This window comes from Chiloscyllium plagiosum, chromosome 12, assembly GCF_004010195.1.
Source record: "Chiloscyllium plagiosum isolate BGI_BamShark_2017 chromosome 12, ASM401019v2, whole genome shotgun sequence".
Taxonomy (NCBI): Eukaryota; Metazoa; Chordata; class Chondrichthyes; order Orectolobiformes; family Hemiscylliidae; genus Chiloscyllium; species Chiloscyllium plagiosum.
Window position 1 is genome coordinate 57,840,516 of NC_057721.1, and position 14,851 is coordinate 57,855,366.

Sequence of the window (14,851 nt, forward strand, 5' to 3'; positions counted from 1 at the left end):
CCCACGAGGAGGTCTTCAGACCTGCCCTCCTTCCTCCGTACCGGATGCCCAAAGATCAGGAGCGTGGGACTGAAGTGCGGCCAAAAACAGAGGAGAAGGTTTTTAAGATGTCCTCTTTTATTTATTTTTTTTTTGAGACACAGTGAAAGACACAAAGTGCACGAATCATTATTCAATTTCCACCACCAGGAAGATAGGAAAAACACCCAGGTGGCCAGTGACAAACACTGCCCTTCACATCAAAGGACAGTGCTGTGTGATCAAAAACAGTGAAGGGGAGGGTAGGGACTAAATCAAAATAGAGTTGGAGGGAGAAATGATGCACTCCACACAGTCCTGTTTTTCTGTCAGTCAGGCCTTTCTGACTGGACCAAATTAATAGCCCCAATCAGGGATCTCATATTCTGTGAAGCCTACTGGTTGACTTTGTTACAATTACTTCACATCTTTACTTAAAATTTAATTGTACTTATTTAATCTTCCATACTAAAGGTCTATTTGGTGGTGGAATATTTTCTGAAGAGTTTCATCCAAACCCTTATGATATCTGGAAAAATTCCAACCTAGCTAAAAAAAAATATATATTTTAGGCTACTAAGAGGAAGGCAACACCCTTGTTTGGCTTTCTTTCTTTGATTGGCTACTAGTTGGACTCTGTGGGCCCCAAATTACATGTCCTAGAATCAAGCTACCTCTGGCTGAAGTTGAGTGAAATTAGTTGAGTGATACACCTGATCCTAATAGCTCCGAGTTTGGAGTTAAAATTGTAAAAAAAAACACCACAAGCTAAGGTCTAATATAAGGTTAGTGTAGCCTTCTTGCTCTTGTACACTTATCCCTAATTAATGAAACCTAGGGATTGAACTTATCAGATATCATGGACTCCATTTATGCATCTCGCTACTGTGGAAAAGCTGCCAATATCATCAATGATCCATCTCACCTCGGCAATGCTCTCCTACAACCTCTTCCATCAGGCAGAAGGTATGGAAGCTTGACTATATGCACCATCAGGTTCAAGAAACAGCTTCTTCCCTGCCATTATTAGACTGATGAATGGATTCTCTAACTTCAAATAATGCTGATCTTGCGAATGTTATCTTGTCTAGTGCACATCTTGTGTGGTGTAACCTGTATGCCTTACACAGTCCAAGTTTTTTTTCACCGTATGATCTGTATGTCCTTGCTTATTATGATCAGCCCATACTGCTCGCAAAAAAAAGCTTTTCACTGCACTTGGGTACACATGACCATAAATCAAATCAATCAATCAATCCTTTAAAGGACTGCTGGAGGCCACTGAAAAAACTGTTTAAAAAATACCAGATGCACTGAGGCCAGAAGCTGCCAAATTGGTGCAGTCCATATCCTCACTCTGCCACTCTGATTGGATTGTCTCCTTCGCCGTTCTTGGGCCTCACTTCTGGCAGTTGCATGGAGGAGCATTGATGCATTTTATCGCCTTTTGCTGCTCATTTTATTACTGACTTACATAGGTCTGGAATGTTTTAAAATGGAGTGGAAAATCCATTGTACATTAAAATGCCTTAACATATTATTGGTGCAATATTTTTCAATATTTTTTACAGAATTGAAAACAATGTGATTACCTTCAAAAGGTTAAAGCTGTTGTGCACCTATTTGAGACCTTTAAAAAGCGAAAATAATGAAAGAACAAAGCATTCATTGAATGAAGTGAAATATTGAATGAAATATGCGGTTGAAGAGGAACAATTATTGTTTTACTTTGCCTTTTTTACTTAAATATTGAAACTGTAACAGGGACATAGAACATCTAAAACTAACTACTGCACTTGACATTGTAAATGGCAAAAGCATTTAGTAACTTGTTTAATAACATTACGACCATAAAAAGGACAATATGAAGCCAGGGATATGTAAAACTGAAACTTAATGCTTTACTTTATATCTTTGATAAAAATATAACTAAACAAATCCCAGGTAATGTTCTGGAGACCATGGATTCAAATCCTGCCATGGCAGATGGTAGAGTTTGAATTCAATAAAAGTCTGGAATTAAGAGTCTATTGATGACCATGAAAACATTGCCGATGGTCAGGAAAAAAATCCATCTAGTTCACCTATGTTCTTTAGGGAAGGACACTGCCATCCTTACCTGGTCAGACCTAAATGTGACTCCAGACCCAGAGCAACCGGGGAGGCAATAGTCTAGTGGTATTACTGCTGGATTGTTAATCTGGAGACCCAGGAAATGCTCTGGGGACCAAATTTGAGTCCCATTATCGCAAATGGTGGAATTTGAATTTAATAAATATCTGGAATAAAGAATCCATTGCCAATTGCCCGAAAAACCCATTTGGTTCACTAATGTCCTTCAGATCCACAGCAATATGGTTGACACTTAACTGCCCTGTGGGCAGTCAGAGAAGGGCAATAAATGCTGGCCTAGCCATTGATGTCCTCATTCCATGAACAAATAACAAACATCATGTAAAGAAGCTGCCACTGAAGCAGAATACTGCCACACTCAACACTTTTAGGCTACAAAGCAAGTCATAATAGCATTTAATTCCTCCTTTCTTTGCAGAAAGAAGTGACACACCACAATCTGTAAATGTATCTGAAGGACTATATAATAATTTTATCTTATTGAAAAATGAAATACAATAAGAATACCAGGCAAATGTAGTAAATTTTAAAGTGTATTTGTTAAGAATATGCTAACATGATGTATAGGATAATTCACAATCCTAATAGTGATTTTTAGATTGCAACTTGTCAGCTCCGTATTCTCCAACACACATTGTTCTGTCCTGTAAAAATGATCTGATGTCCTTCCATCCATGGTAAAATATAGTAAATGCACCCAGTCAGAGATTTTGGCATTTGAAAGGGATTCCTAATAGGGTAGTCTCTTTTTCTAAAGTTTCCTTATCTTTTTATCTGTATTGTTACTCTGTTTTTTTTTCTCTGCTTTACATCATGTTATGTCATGTACATTGCATTTCATGTTACATTAATAGTAGGTCTGCACAACCATTATACCCTACCTGAAGAATTTGAAACAAATTCTTCCTGGCTGGAAAAGAACAATATTAATATAGAATTAGTCTGTTTATTTGCCACACCTGCTCACAACTGGGAACCATTTCCGGAGCTTGGGTAACCATTAGCAACTGCTTCATTAACACTAATGTACTTATAGCATTTGATGTCCACAATGGATAGAGAATATGTTCATCAAGTAACATGGAGTGAAATATTATCATGGTAGCTTTTTTCATATTTTATATATATATTATATATATTACATTTTTTAAATGGTAAATTTATTATGGAGGTGAATCGTAAATTATTGCTACCTGGAAGAAAAATGCAAAAATTATTCCTTTTCCAAACCTGTTACTCTTCATCCTGCTTGCACTTTGCAATGACTTTTGAATCAACTGCTGAACATGTATTAATCTATTTACTTACTGTGATGCCAATCTGCATGTTTGGATTAATAGGAAAATTAGTCTCTGGATGTAAATGGTAGCCAAGCCTTTTTTTTTTGCAAAGGTTATTATGCTTTTCTCTGTTATTGAACGCAATTACCATTATGTGCTTTCCCAAAAGGAAAGGTTGATTTTACTTTCTCTCCCTCCATCTCATTCACTTTTTCAGGCGGATGTTTCCAGTTTTGAAAATAAGTGTATCTGGATTGGATCCAAATGCCATGTATTCATTCCTACTGGACTTTGTTGCTGCTGACAGTCATCGTTGGAAATACGTGAATGGTGAATGGATTCCAGCTGGCAAGCCAGAACCCCTGACACAGAGTTGTGTTTACATCCACCCTGACTCCCCTAACTTTGGGGCACACTGGATGAAAGCTCCAATCTCTTTCAGTAAAGTCAAGTTAACAAATAAAGTCGACACTGGTGGACAGGTACAGCTTTCTCCTCCCATCTCATTTGCAGTAACAAACAGGGCAATTGTGAAATATCAAGTGTGCATTAACGTAATTATACCAATCCTCTCAGCCTACTCTACTCATATAGACCATTGTTTGAAAGGAAACCAAACATAAACAAGAATAAACAGGTCTAATTGGCACTTTCTGAGTTTAATGGACAGCGTGTTTTAGTCAGAAAAAGAGGTTTTGCTTGATGCAGTCCAGCAAGCATTAAGAGATATCCAAATGAGTACAATTTCATGTAAAAACGTTTGTAATGAGTTCAGTCATTTATGTTTTCCTTGGCACAGATTTTATTAAAATTGACATTGAACAAAAGTAAATGTTTTATGCAAAATTACATAATTAGAGTTGTTTTGTAATTATGAAATTAACTGCATTTTTTACAGGCAGAAAAAGGATGACAAATCGTAGTAACTCATTATGCAACATATTTATTGGAGGACAAATCTGTATCACTTCAGTTCTGGAACAATGTTACAGAGATGTCTCTTTCTTTTAAAATAAGTAACAACCAAGATGTAGCACTTGTATTCTAGCTAAATGTGATGTAATATGTTTAGTATTTCAAAATATCATGAGTAATATCTTCTCTCTTTTATGCTTTCTCTATTTTACTTGCACACGTAGATCTGTTAGGAATGTCTTTATTAATTGTTTTTGTTTTGCACTTAAGATTGAGTTGTCAGCAGTAGAGAATGGAACACCTTTTGATTTTTCCCCCTACCGTCAGCAGCAAGCAGTAGTCTAAAATGGTCAGGTACAAAGCAAACTTTTGAATGAAATTATTGAAGATTATCAGGATACAGAATGGCATTTTGCAGGGCAAGATAAGCTCTATTTTGGGTGATGTAGCTCACCAAGGCAAGAGTTACTGGCTGCCCATATTTAGTGGTTTCCTTGTAATTATTTTCCAGTGCAGGACTCGACAGTCTATTCAAAAAACTGCTCTGCAAATGCCCAAACCACTGGTTTTAACTAAAATCTTTCAATGGTAAATAGAGGATTTAATGTTTTCCCCATATATTTTTCCTGCAGCTGCTGATTTATAACAGTGTAAATATCCGTCAATTGCTCGGGTTTCTTTTAGGCTTTTTGATGAAGGTGGATCTGTCCAGTTATAACTTTTCCTTGCCTTCAACCCTGCCACTAACCTGACCTAACTGTCCAGCAAACTTGACTGGCACAATATTTCTGGCTATTAACTTCAGTGTACTCATTTGCTTTTTGTTTAATTTTATCTAAATGGTTGAATGACACCAAAATAGGTGGTTTGGTGGATAGTGAAGAAGGTTACCTCTGAGTATAATGTGACCTTGATCAGATAGGCCAATGGTGCGGTAGATGGAGTTTTATTTACTTAAATGGGAGACTATTTTATTAAGGCAAACCAGGGCAGGACTTATTCAGGTTAGTGAAACTTGAACGGGTTCAGAAAAGATTTACAAGGATGTTGCCAGGGTTGGAGGATTTGAGCTATAGGGAGAGGCTGAATAGGCTGGGGCTGTTTTCCCTGGAGCGTCTGAGGCTGAGGGGTGACCTTATAAAATCATGCCGGGCATGAATTAGATTATTAGACAAAGTCTCTTCCCTGGGTTGGGGGAATCCAGAACTAAAGGGCATAGGTTTAAGGTGAGAGGGGAAAAATATAAAAGAGACCTCCTAAGAGGCAACTTTTTCATGCAGAGGGTGGTACGTGTATGGAATGAGCTGCTGGAGGAAGTGGTGGAGGCTGGTACAATTGCAACATTTTAAAGGCATCTGGATGGGTATATGAATAGGAAGGGTTTGGAGGGATATGGGCTGGGTGCTGGCAGGTGGGACTAGATTGGGTTAGGATATCTGGTCGGCATGGACGGGTTGGACGGAAGGGTCTGTTTCCGTGCTGTACATCTGTATGACTCTAAGTTTGAAGTGTCAGTGGGAGAACATTCAGAAGGCAGTGATAATTATATCATAAGGTTCTGCATGGTGTTGGAAAATGACATGCAATAATTTGAGTAAGCAAAATCAGCTAGTGGTGAGCTAACTTTAATGGGGCAAGAAGAGAGCTGAGCACATTTGATTGGAAGAAGAGTCAGAAAGTTCAGGTAGAGTCAAGGTATATTCTTTCAAATGGAAAAGGTGCAACAACTAAATCCAGAGTTCCCTGGATTAAAAAAGAATAAGAATTAATATTAGGGAGAAAATGTGTGCATATGACAGGTGTAAGGCAAAAAGTACAACTGATGATCAATTGGAAAACCAAAGGTTTAGGGGGAGGTGGAAAAGAAAATTGGAGAAGCAAAGAGAAACTTTTTTAAAAAAAGTCTATTGGCATATACACAGTAAGAGAATAGAAAGAGGAATAGAGTGATGAGAGACCAAAAAGGCAAGTTACACACAGAGGCAGGGGCATGGCTGAGGTGTTAAATGAATCCTTTATTCTGTGTTTATTAAAGAAGAGGATACTGCCCATGCCATGGTGACAGAGGAGAAAACTCTATCACTAGAAGTGTTCAAAGTTAATTATAAAGAAGTGTTGGCTATATTATTGGCACTTAAAGTTAACAAGACCAGTTGAAACTTATCTAAATATTTTGAAGAAATGTGGGGTAGAAATTGTGGGGCATTGAGTATAATCTTTCAATCTTGCCTAGACTTGGGGGAGGCACCAGAAGATTGGAGAATTGCAAATATTATGGCCTTGTTCAAGAAAGGTTGTAAGGATAATCCCAGCAATTAAAGACTAGTCAGTTTAACATCAGTGGTGGCGAAATTACTGGAACAGCTATTCAGGATAGAACTAGTGATCGTTTGGAAAAAAAACTTGATTAGAAAGAATCAGCATGGATTTTGAATGGGGCAATTGTATTTAGCTCACTTACTGGAGCTTTTTGAAGAGGAACCAGAAAGAGTCAATGAGGCTAGCACAATTGATGTGGTATATCTGGATTTCCAGTAGACTTTTGATACAGTGCCACGCAACAGACCTGTGAGGATAGTTTTAGGTCATAGTGTAAAAAGGACTGCAGCAACACGGATACAAAATTAGCTGAGTGATAGGAAAGAGAGAATTTATTTGGGTTGGAGAAAGGTTTGGAGGGAGTTCTCCAGGCATCAATATTGCTTTTTCTGATGATCTGGATCTTGGTGTACAGGGGACAATTTCAAAGTTTGCAGGTGACATGAAACTTGGAGGAATTATAGACCGTAAGGGGGATTGTGTGGAACTTCAAAGTGATGTGCAAACAAAACAAACCTTTTCACAGTGAATGGTTAAAGTATGGAATGCAATGCCTGGAAATATACTATGATGTGGGGGTGCCGGTGTTGGACTGGGGTGGACAACGTCAGAAGTCAGACAACACTATGTTATAGTCCAACATATTTATTTGAAGTTAAAAATCACACAACACAATATGCTGCTCCTTCATTAAGTAGCTGTCCGCATCATCAGCAGCGCTCCAAAAGCTAAAGCTTCCAAATAAATCTGTTGGACTATAACCTGGTGTTGTGTGATTTTTAACTTTGTGAGGACTGCAGATGCTGGAGATTAGAATCAAGATTAGAGTAATGCTGGAAAAGCACATCAGGTTATGCAGCATCTGAGGAGCAGGAAAATCGCTATTGATTTTCCTGCTCCTCGGAAGCTGCCTGACCTGCTGTGCTTTTCCAGCATCACTCTAATCTTGATTTTTCACTTTGTCCACCTCTGTCCAACACTGGCACCTCCACATCATGTTTTGAAATCACAAGCTTTTTGGAAATATGCTGGAGGCAAATTCAATTGAAACATTCAAGAGGATATTTGATAATTATTTGGATAGTAATGGTGTGCTGGGATATAAAGAAAAGGCAGGAGATTGGTACTAGGTGACAGAAGTGTTGCAGGCACAATGTGCCAAATAGCCTCCCTTCTGTTCCCTAACAATTCTGTGATCCTGAGTAGCAGCATTAGTGCAATTGTGTATTAATGTAGTTCAACCACAATTTAGTTACAAAATTATGGTTTACCAAGAAATGTTTTGCCATGTTTTTACAGGTAATTCTAAATTCTCTGCATAAGTACAAGCCTCAAATTCATATAGTGCGTGTAGGTGGTCCTCGCAGGATGGTTTCAAATCACTCTTTTCCAGAGACCCAGTTCATTGCAGTGACTGCATATCAGAATGAAGAGGTCAGTGCAGACATCATTACAATATTGGTTTACATTTATCTTCTCATAATTATGTTGGTTAGATGTTTTTACATGAGGTATTGTAGATACTTCTCTTCATTCATTACTGATCATTTAAGGTTTAGGAAGAGAATGCTGAGTAAGCATTTACACTTATTTTTATTCCCTATTGCAGTGAATCTAGATCATAAAAAGTATGTGGATGAATTGTCAGTTTGAGGCTCTCGATGTGGAGCTTGCCAATGATAACATTGAGCCTAATGCCTGTTCTCTCATATCCTGGTTATTAAGAGATAATACCATCTTCACAGCAGTGTCTGTGCTAGCTAATATTTCCTTCTTCTTCGTCGAATTGCTTTCCACCTGATCAACAGGAAACTCGGATGTTTTCCTTATTCCGAATGTTACTGCTGTAACTGCATAGACCCAGATTTTCCAATGGTCAGATAATAGTTTCTGAATTGTAGATAGGAATTGCACATGAGGATACTGTGGACTTCCCATTGTAATAGACTTGAAAGGATTTGCCCAGGAAATTGGAGATTATGCTATGCAATTTCCTTTCACTGGGAACTTTGTGAAAGTTTGCATTTTAATCGCAGAATTTGGAAGAGTAAGGAAACTTAGACTTATCTAGTTTAACTTTTGCATAACTATTAAATTTACCTCCCAACTTGCCTTATTGCTTGAACTACACTCCCCTCAAATCCTAAAACTCCACAAAATCTGACATGGCTCTATGCTGAAATCTGACACCCACTCCGCATCCACATTCAGAATCCAAAATCCCTTCCTGCCCCTGCTGATGGACCCTACCACCAACCACAGCACACCTGAGATCTGACAACTTTCCCACAGACCTGGGAGCCACTACCACCTACCCTTATTCCTTCCAGTTGTGATATCTCCCAGACACCCTAAGGAATCCTACACACTTCACCACATACTTCATCCTTTTGTTACCTTGCACCCTGTTGTTTACCCATCTGGCACCCTACCCATTGACATGCTACACCTTACCAACTTGCACCCTATCTTCTGTCTACTTGGTACCATACTCACCTGGCACCCCTCCCCCTTCCTCACTTACCTGCCACTCTAACCATATACATATCTTATGCACTTAATATTTCACAACAGTTATTAAAGTGTCTGTCTGCGACATTGGAAATTTAAATTTCAGAATACCGCCACCTGATTCTGTGAATAAAGAGGTGTGGTTTGCTCTCCCATGTCTGTTCTACAACATGAGGGACCTGTTGAAATGGAAATACCACCTCGTTTTTGAAGGATCTCCAGTTGGAATCCCCTGGTAGAAATGCTGAGCTCTTTTGTTGCGAAAAGAAATAATCTTTGAGATTACTACTCCTCAGAAAATCCAACTGTATGTTTTGAGGTTCATTTTTTTTTTGCCTTGATTTTTTGATTTGGGATTGAGGTATAAATATTAGCAATCAGTGAGGAGTGAGGCTGCTATGTTTGCAATTATGTTGTTGAAGGATGTGAAAAAGACATGTGGACAGCTAAGAAAAAGAGCTAAGCACTGAAATAGATAATAGCATAAGAGAGAAAGTAATAAAGTCTAAATGTGTCCAACTGTATTTTTCTAGTTCAACAAAAAAGGAGACACCACTATGTCCTTTAGATGAGGAGGGCTAAGTTGATTAAATGACAATGGGAAACATTTAGGGGATAGTGATCTTCATTTCATAACATTAAAAATGAAGTTGTAAAATGACATGGGTTGATCCAGAGCAAGAAAATGAACTGTTGGAGAGATCACTTCAATGGTGCAAAAATGGAGCAAAGCCAAATAGACTTGGGCTAAAGGCTGGCGGGAAAATCAGTCATAGAACAATGATTATCTTCAAAGAGGAAATGGTTTGGGTGCAGTCAGGGTATATCTCTCTGAAGGGAAAGTTAGCACAAACAAATCCAGAGTTCCCTGGATGACAAAGGAGATAGAAATTAAGTTAAAGAAGAAAAAGTGGGTTATGACAGATGAAAACCAAACTGATTAAAAAAGTATCAGAAGGAGAATGAAAAAGCAGGTACAAAAAACAAAGAGAGATTCTGAGAAAAACACTGGCAACTAACATAAGGGGAAATCTAAAGTCTTCCATGAGCACATCAATAAGAAAAGGAGGGATTCAGCTGATTCAAAAGAAAGAAGGAATTTACATTTGGAGGCAGGTGGCATGGCTGAAATAGTAAAATGAATACTTTGCATCTGTCTTTACCTTACAAGACAGATGCTGTCCAGACTATGGTGACAGAGGAAGAAGCTAAGTCACCAAAACGATACAAGAGAAGTCAACAAAAACAAAGAAGTGCAAACGCTGGAAATCTGAAACAAAAACAGAAGTTACTGGAGAAACTCAGCAGGTCGGGCAGCATCTGTGGAGAGAAAGCAAGTTAATGTTTCAGGTCCAGTGACTCTTCCTCAGCACTTCAGATTGGCAATTACAGACCAGTCTTAGATTAGATTATTTAGTGTGGAAACAGGTCCTTCAGCCCAACAAGTCCACACCGACCTGCCAAAGCACAACCCACCCATACCCCTACATTTACCCCTTCACCTAACACTACGGGCAATTTAGCATGGCGAATCCACCTAACCTGCATATCTTTGGACTGTGGGAGGAAACCCACGCAGACACGGGGAGAATGTGCAAACTCCACACAGTCAGTCGCCTGAGGTGGGAATTGAACCCGGATCTCTGGCGCTGTGAGACAACAGTGTTAGCCACTGTGCCACCCACCTGTGCCACCCAGTCAATTTATCTTTGGTGAGCAGGAAACCTCGAGAAACCACTTTTTGGGATAGAATTAAGTCACATGGAAAATGTTGATTTAGAAGTGTCAGCATAGATTTGTTGAGGTAAAATTGAGTCTGATTTGCTGGAATATTTTTGAAGACCGAACAGAAAGGGTTGATTGGGTCAAATATGTTGATGCTGTGTACAGGGAGTGCCAGAAGGTGTTTCAAGATGTGTGAGAAAAATTATTGGTCATGGGATAAAACGAACAGTAGAAACATAGATACAAAACTGACTGAGTGATAGGAAACAGAATAATGATTAATGATTTCTTTTTGGGCCAGCTGAATTTGATAGTGGAGTTCCTGAGATGCCGGTATTGGGACTTTTGATTGGCCTGATACATATCCATGATCTAGACATTGATGTGCAGGTGACAATTTCAAAGTTTGTGGCTAAGGCATAACTTGATAGCAATGTATGTTGTGAGGAGGATCAGTAGAACTCCAAAAAGATTTGAGTTGGTGGAAAGGTGAATATTTGACAAATGAAGCACAGTGTGGAGAATGTGAGGTGATTTACTTTGGTACAAGAACGTGGAGAGACATTATGAAATGAAAGGTATTACTTTCAAGGATGTTGAGGAGCAGAGCAGCTTGCTGTATATGTATATTAGAACAAATGGAGAGAGCAGATAATAAAGCATGCATCATTCTTGACTTCATTAACAGAGGCATAGAGTTAGATTATGATAAACTTACAAAAGACACTGGTTAGGCCACATTTGGAGTACTGTATACAGATATAGGTGCCACACAATGGGAAAGATGTAATTGGACTGAAGAGAGTGATGAAGAAATTTATGGATGGTTAAGGGGTTGAGATGTATTGGTTATAAGGAAAGACTTGAGAAGCTAGGACAGTTTTCCTTGGTAAGGAGAAATTTGATAGAAGTTTTCAAAATCATGAACAGTCCAGACAGAGTAGATAGGGAGATACAGTTCGCATTCATAAATGGATCAAGGATCAAAGGGAAGAGTTTTAAAGTGATTTGCAACAAAGTGAAAAAACATTCTCAGACAATGAGTAGCTAGAGTTTGGGATGCACCAGCTGGAAGTCTGGTGAGGGTGGGTTCGAGTGAGGTGTTCAAGAGGTCATTAGATAATTATTAAAATAGAAACAATGTAGGACTGTGGGTAAAATGCAGAAGATTAGCACTAGGTTTAAGATATTAACTTAGTCAGTGCAGACATGCTGGATTGAATAGCTTCCTTCTGCCCTGTAACAATCCTATGAATTTAAATATTTGTGTTGCTGCAACACTGTCATATGTGGCCAACTGTACCCATTTACAGAGTCTTTCTCTTATAGTCATACTGAGAGCTCATTTGAACACTTTGTAGATTTTCTCAAGACTTTCTGGTCTTAAGACCTGCAGAAGAGAGCTTAATTGCAGAGTGAAGCTGTAGCCAGAAGGAACAATAAACAGATGAAGGGCTTTTGCCTGAAATGTCGATTTTCCTGCTTCTCGGATGCTGCCTGACCTGCTCTGCTTTTCCAGCACCACACTAACCTTGACTCTAATCTGCAGTACCCACTTCCGCCTAATAAACAGCAAGTCAAGGGAACTGAGTAAACTTTGCCTCACAATTCCATCAATAATTCAATGAATTGAAGAGGGATTAGGAGGAAGAGTGCTTGTGTGGATTAGCTGCTAGAAGGTGACAGTTTATGAATATCCTGTAGACCAGAAGGCAGAGGACTGTATACAAATGAAATCTTCTCACTTTACAAATGTTCAAAGGTATATTGGTTGTCAGAGAAAAAAAGTAGCCTGTACCTTAGTGTTAATTGCCTTAAGATTTATATTGAGAATTCTTTGTATAATTCACTATCTACATTTTGGGTTTTATGTGTTTTGTCTTAAGGTTACAGCTCTGAAGATCAAGAACAATCCTTTTGCAAAAGCATTCCTGGATGCCAAAGAAAGGTTTGTCAACAGTAAGCAGTAAAATCATGCAATGACACTTTTTATGGATTGGTTGTTACTTGATGTCTCTCTTGTCTTTCTAATGATACGTTTACAATAATTTTAAAATATATTTTGCTGTATATTGCGCAAAGTAAAAATAATATGTGGGAAGCCACTATTATACTAAATTTATTTACATCTCCTTAACTGACGGGCAATATAACAAAATACCAGGGTGTAACAATATACAAAGGTTGCAGTTTTGGTTTACTGGTAACGTGCCAATAGATTATAGAATATTACAGAATCGATAAGCCCCACAACTGGCAACACTGTAGTCCTGACTTAAAGAAAAATTAAACTGTAAAAATCCAATTGGGAGCAAGTAAAAAGGCATTCACTGGTATTAGAAGAGGTATCATGGTAAGTGACTTTTTAAATTCATCTATGGGATGTGAATGTCACTGGATGGCCAGCATTTGCTGACAAAAGCAATTTGGGTTTGAAAGTGGTGGTGTGCCATTTTATTGAAATGTACGTACCTTTGCATATATTGCTATTCCCTTTTGACAAGACATAGTGCCAGTACAACTACCTGTGAGTGTACAGTCAGGGAAATGACCTGCCAAGTTAGCACACATTGCTGGTTCCTTTTATCAGCAATTCTTTGTTCCTCAGAAATTAAGTTGCCATTTGGGACCAGTATTACATGTACAGAGTTCTTGAGAGTTTAATCACAAAAGGGGCATCTTACAAAATTGCTTTGTAAAGTTATGAGAAATGCTTAGGACTGAAGACAAGTCTCCCTTCAATTGTGCAACTTCCTAACATCATTAAATCTATTTGTTTGTACAGCTCAGTGCCTAAAATCATCGAGAGAACCAGGACCACAGCTGACCAGGAATAATAAAGCAGTTCTTGGACCTGAAGGGATATTATGAGTATAGACATGTTTACATAACTGGAGAGGTCATTTTTAGCCATCCTGCTGCAATCCAGCATGTATCCTCCCTTTGCTATAATCATTTGATCTTCAGAGTCCATTTCAATATCCCAACAATAGGTTATTAATTTCATAATCGGTTGTTTCAAACATTAAGAACATTTGACCTTGCTTACTTTAAAGCTGCTGTCCACAAAAAAATTGAAAAATCTGTTCCCTTTTCTTCCTGCAGATTCTTCTCAAGATGAGAGCCTAAAGAATTGATGGTTTAATGCATGTTGGGTCAAGCATTGCATCTGACTGCATTCTTTTTTTTTCAAACGACGGTTGATAATCTGAGTGATACACAGATTATACAGCCTGGGTTTACCTCACATCAAGTTTGTTTTGAAGGGGAAGCATTCTATCAGACAAATGGCCCTACATGGTACAAAATTAATTTGGGAAAAATAGGAGGGCAGGCTTTGGTTATATGCTCATCATGGCCTATTACTACTCTTCCACTACTTGTTGCTGGAGCACACCAAACGTCCTTGTAAATAACCTTTTGTTTCTGTTTCTTGTTCATTCTCTACTCATTGCTAATGTGTTGTTTTGCTCTCTGAATAAAAAGTACCTGAAAACAAGAGAAAGAAGCTGAGGAAGCACAGGCAGATCCAGTTGCCTTGGTGTATTCGAGCAATTCCTTCTCTTTCCCTAGATGAACACAAACCTATTGTTATGCACCAGAGGGCCCTTTTGATAATTCACAAACTGCACCGTTTTATACCTATGCAATGTGAGTAGAAAAGAATTGACTTCAAGCCTGATACTCTTCAGCATGAGTCAGCACATTTCCCTCAGCAAACAATCAATAGACATTCATCTCACACAGGGACATAAACAGTTCATTCAGTAGCTCAAGCTTGTTCTGCCACTCAGTGAGTTTGTAACTGATCTATAGCCTAACTCCATCCATATTCTTTCATATTCTTTGCCATGTAAGGTATCTATATCTGTGAACTTAGAGTCATAGAGATGTACAGCATGGATACAGACCCTTCGGTCCAACCCGTCCATGCTGACCAGATGTCCCAA

General features: G+C 38.5%; 1 protein-coding gene across 3 annotated transcripts in view; it reads left to right on the forward strand.

Moving 5' to 3' along the window:
- The window catches only part of LOC122555307 (T-box transcription factor T-like), a 33,131-nt gene extending 18,778 nt beyond the window's left edge, over positions 1-14,353 (forward strand). The window contains exons 3-6 of one of the 3 annotated variants that reach the window (XM_043701170.1): positions 3,649-3,913; positions 7,965-8,099; positions 12,788-12,860; positions 13,687-14,353. In XM_043701170.1, the coding sequence (XP_043557105.1) occupies positions 3,649-3,913; positions 7,965-8,099; positions 12,788-12,860; positions 13,687-13,772 (559 nt within the window). In that variant the 3' untranslated portion in view covers positions 13,773-14,353. The remainder of the gene's footprint in view (positions 1-3,648; positions 3,914-7,964; positions 8,100-12,787; positions 12,861-13,686) is intronic. The other 2 variants (XM_043701171.1, XM_043701172.1) reach the window with 2 other exon arrangements.
- Positions 14,354-14,851: the final 498 nt, after the last annotated feature.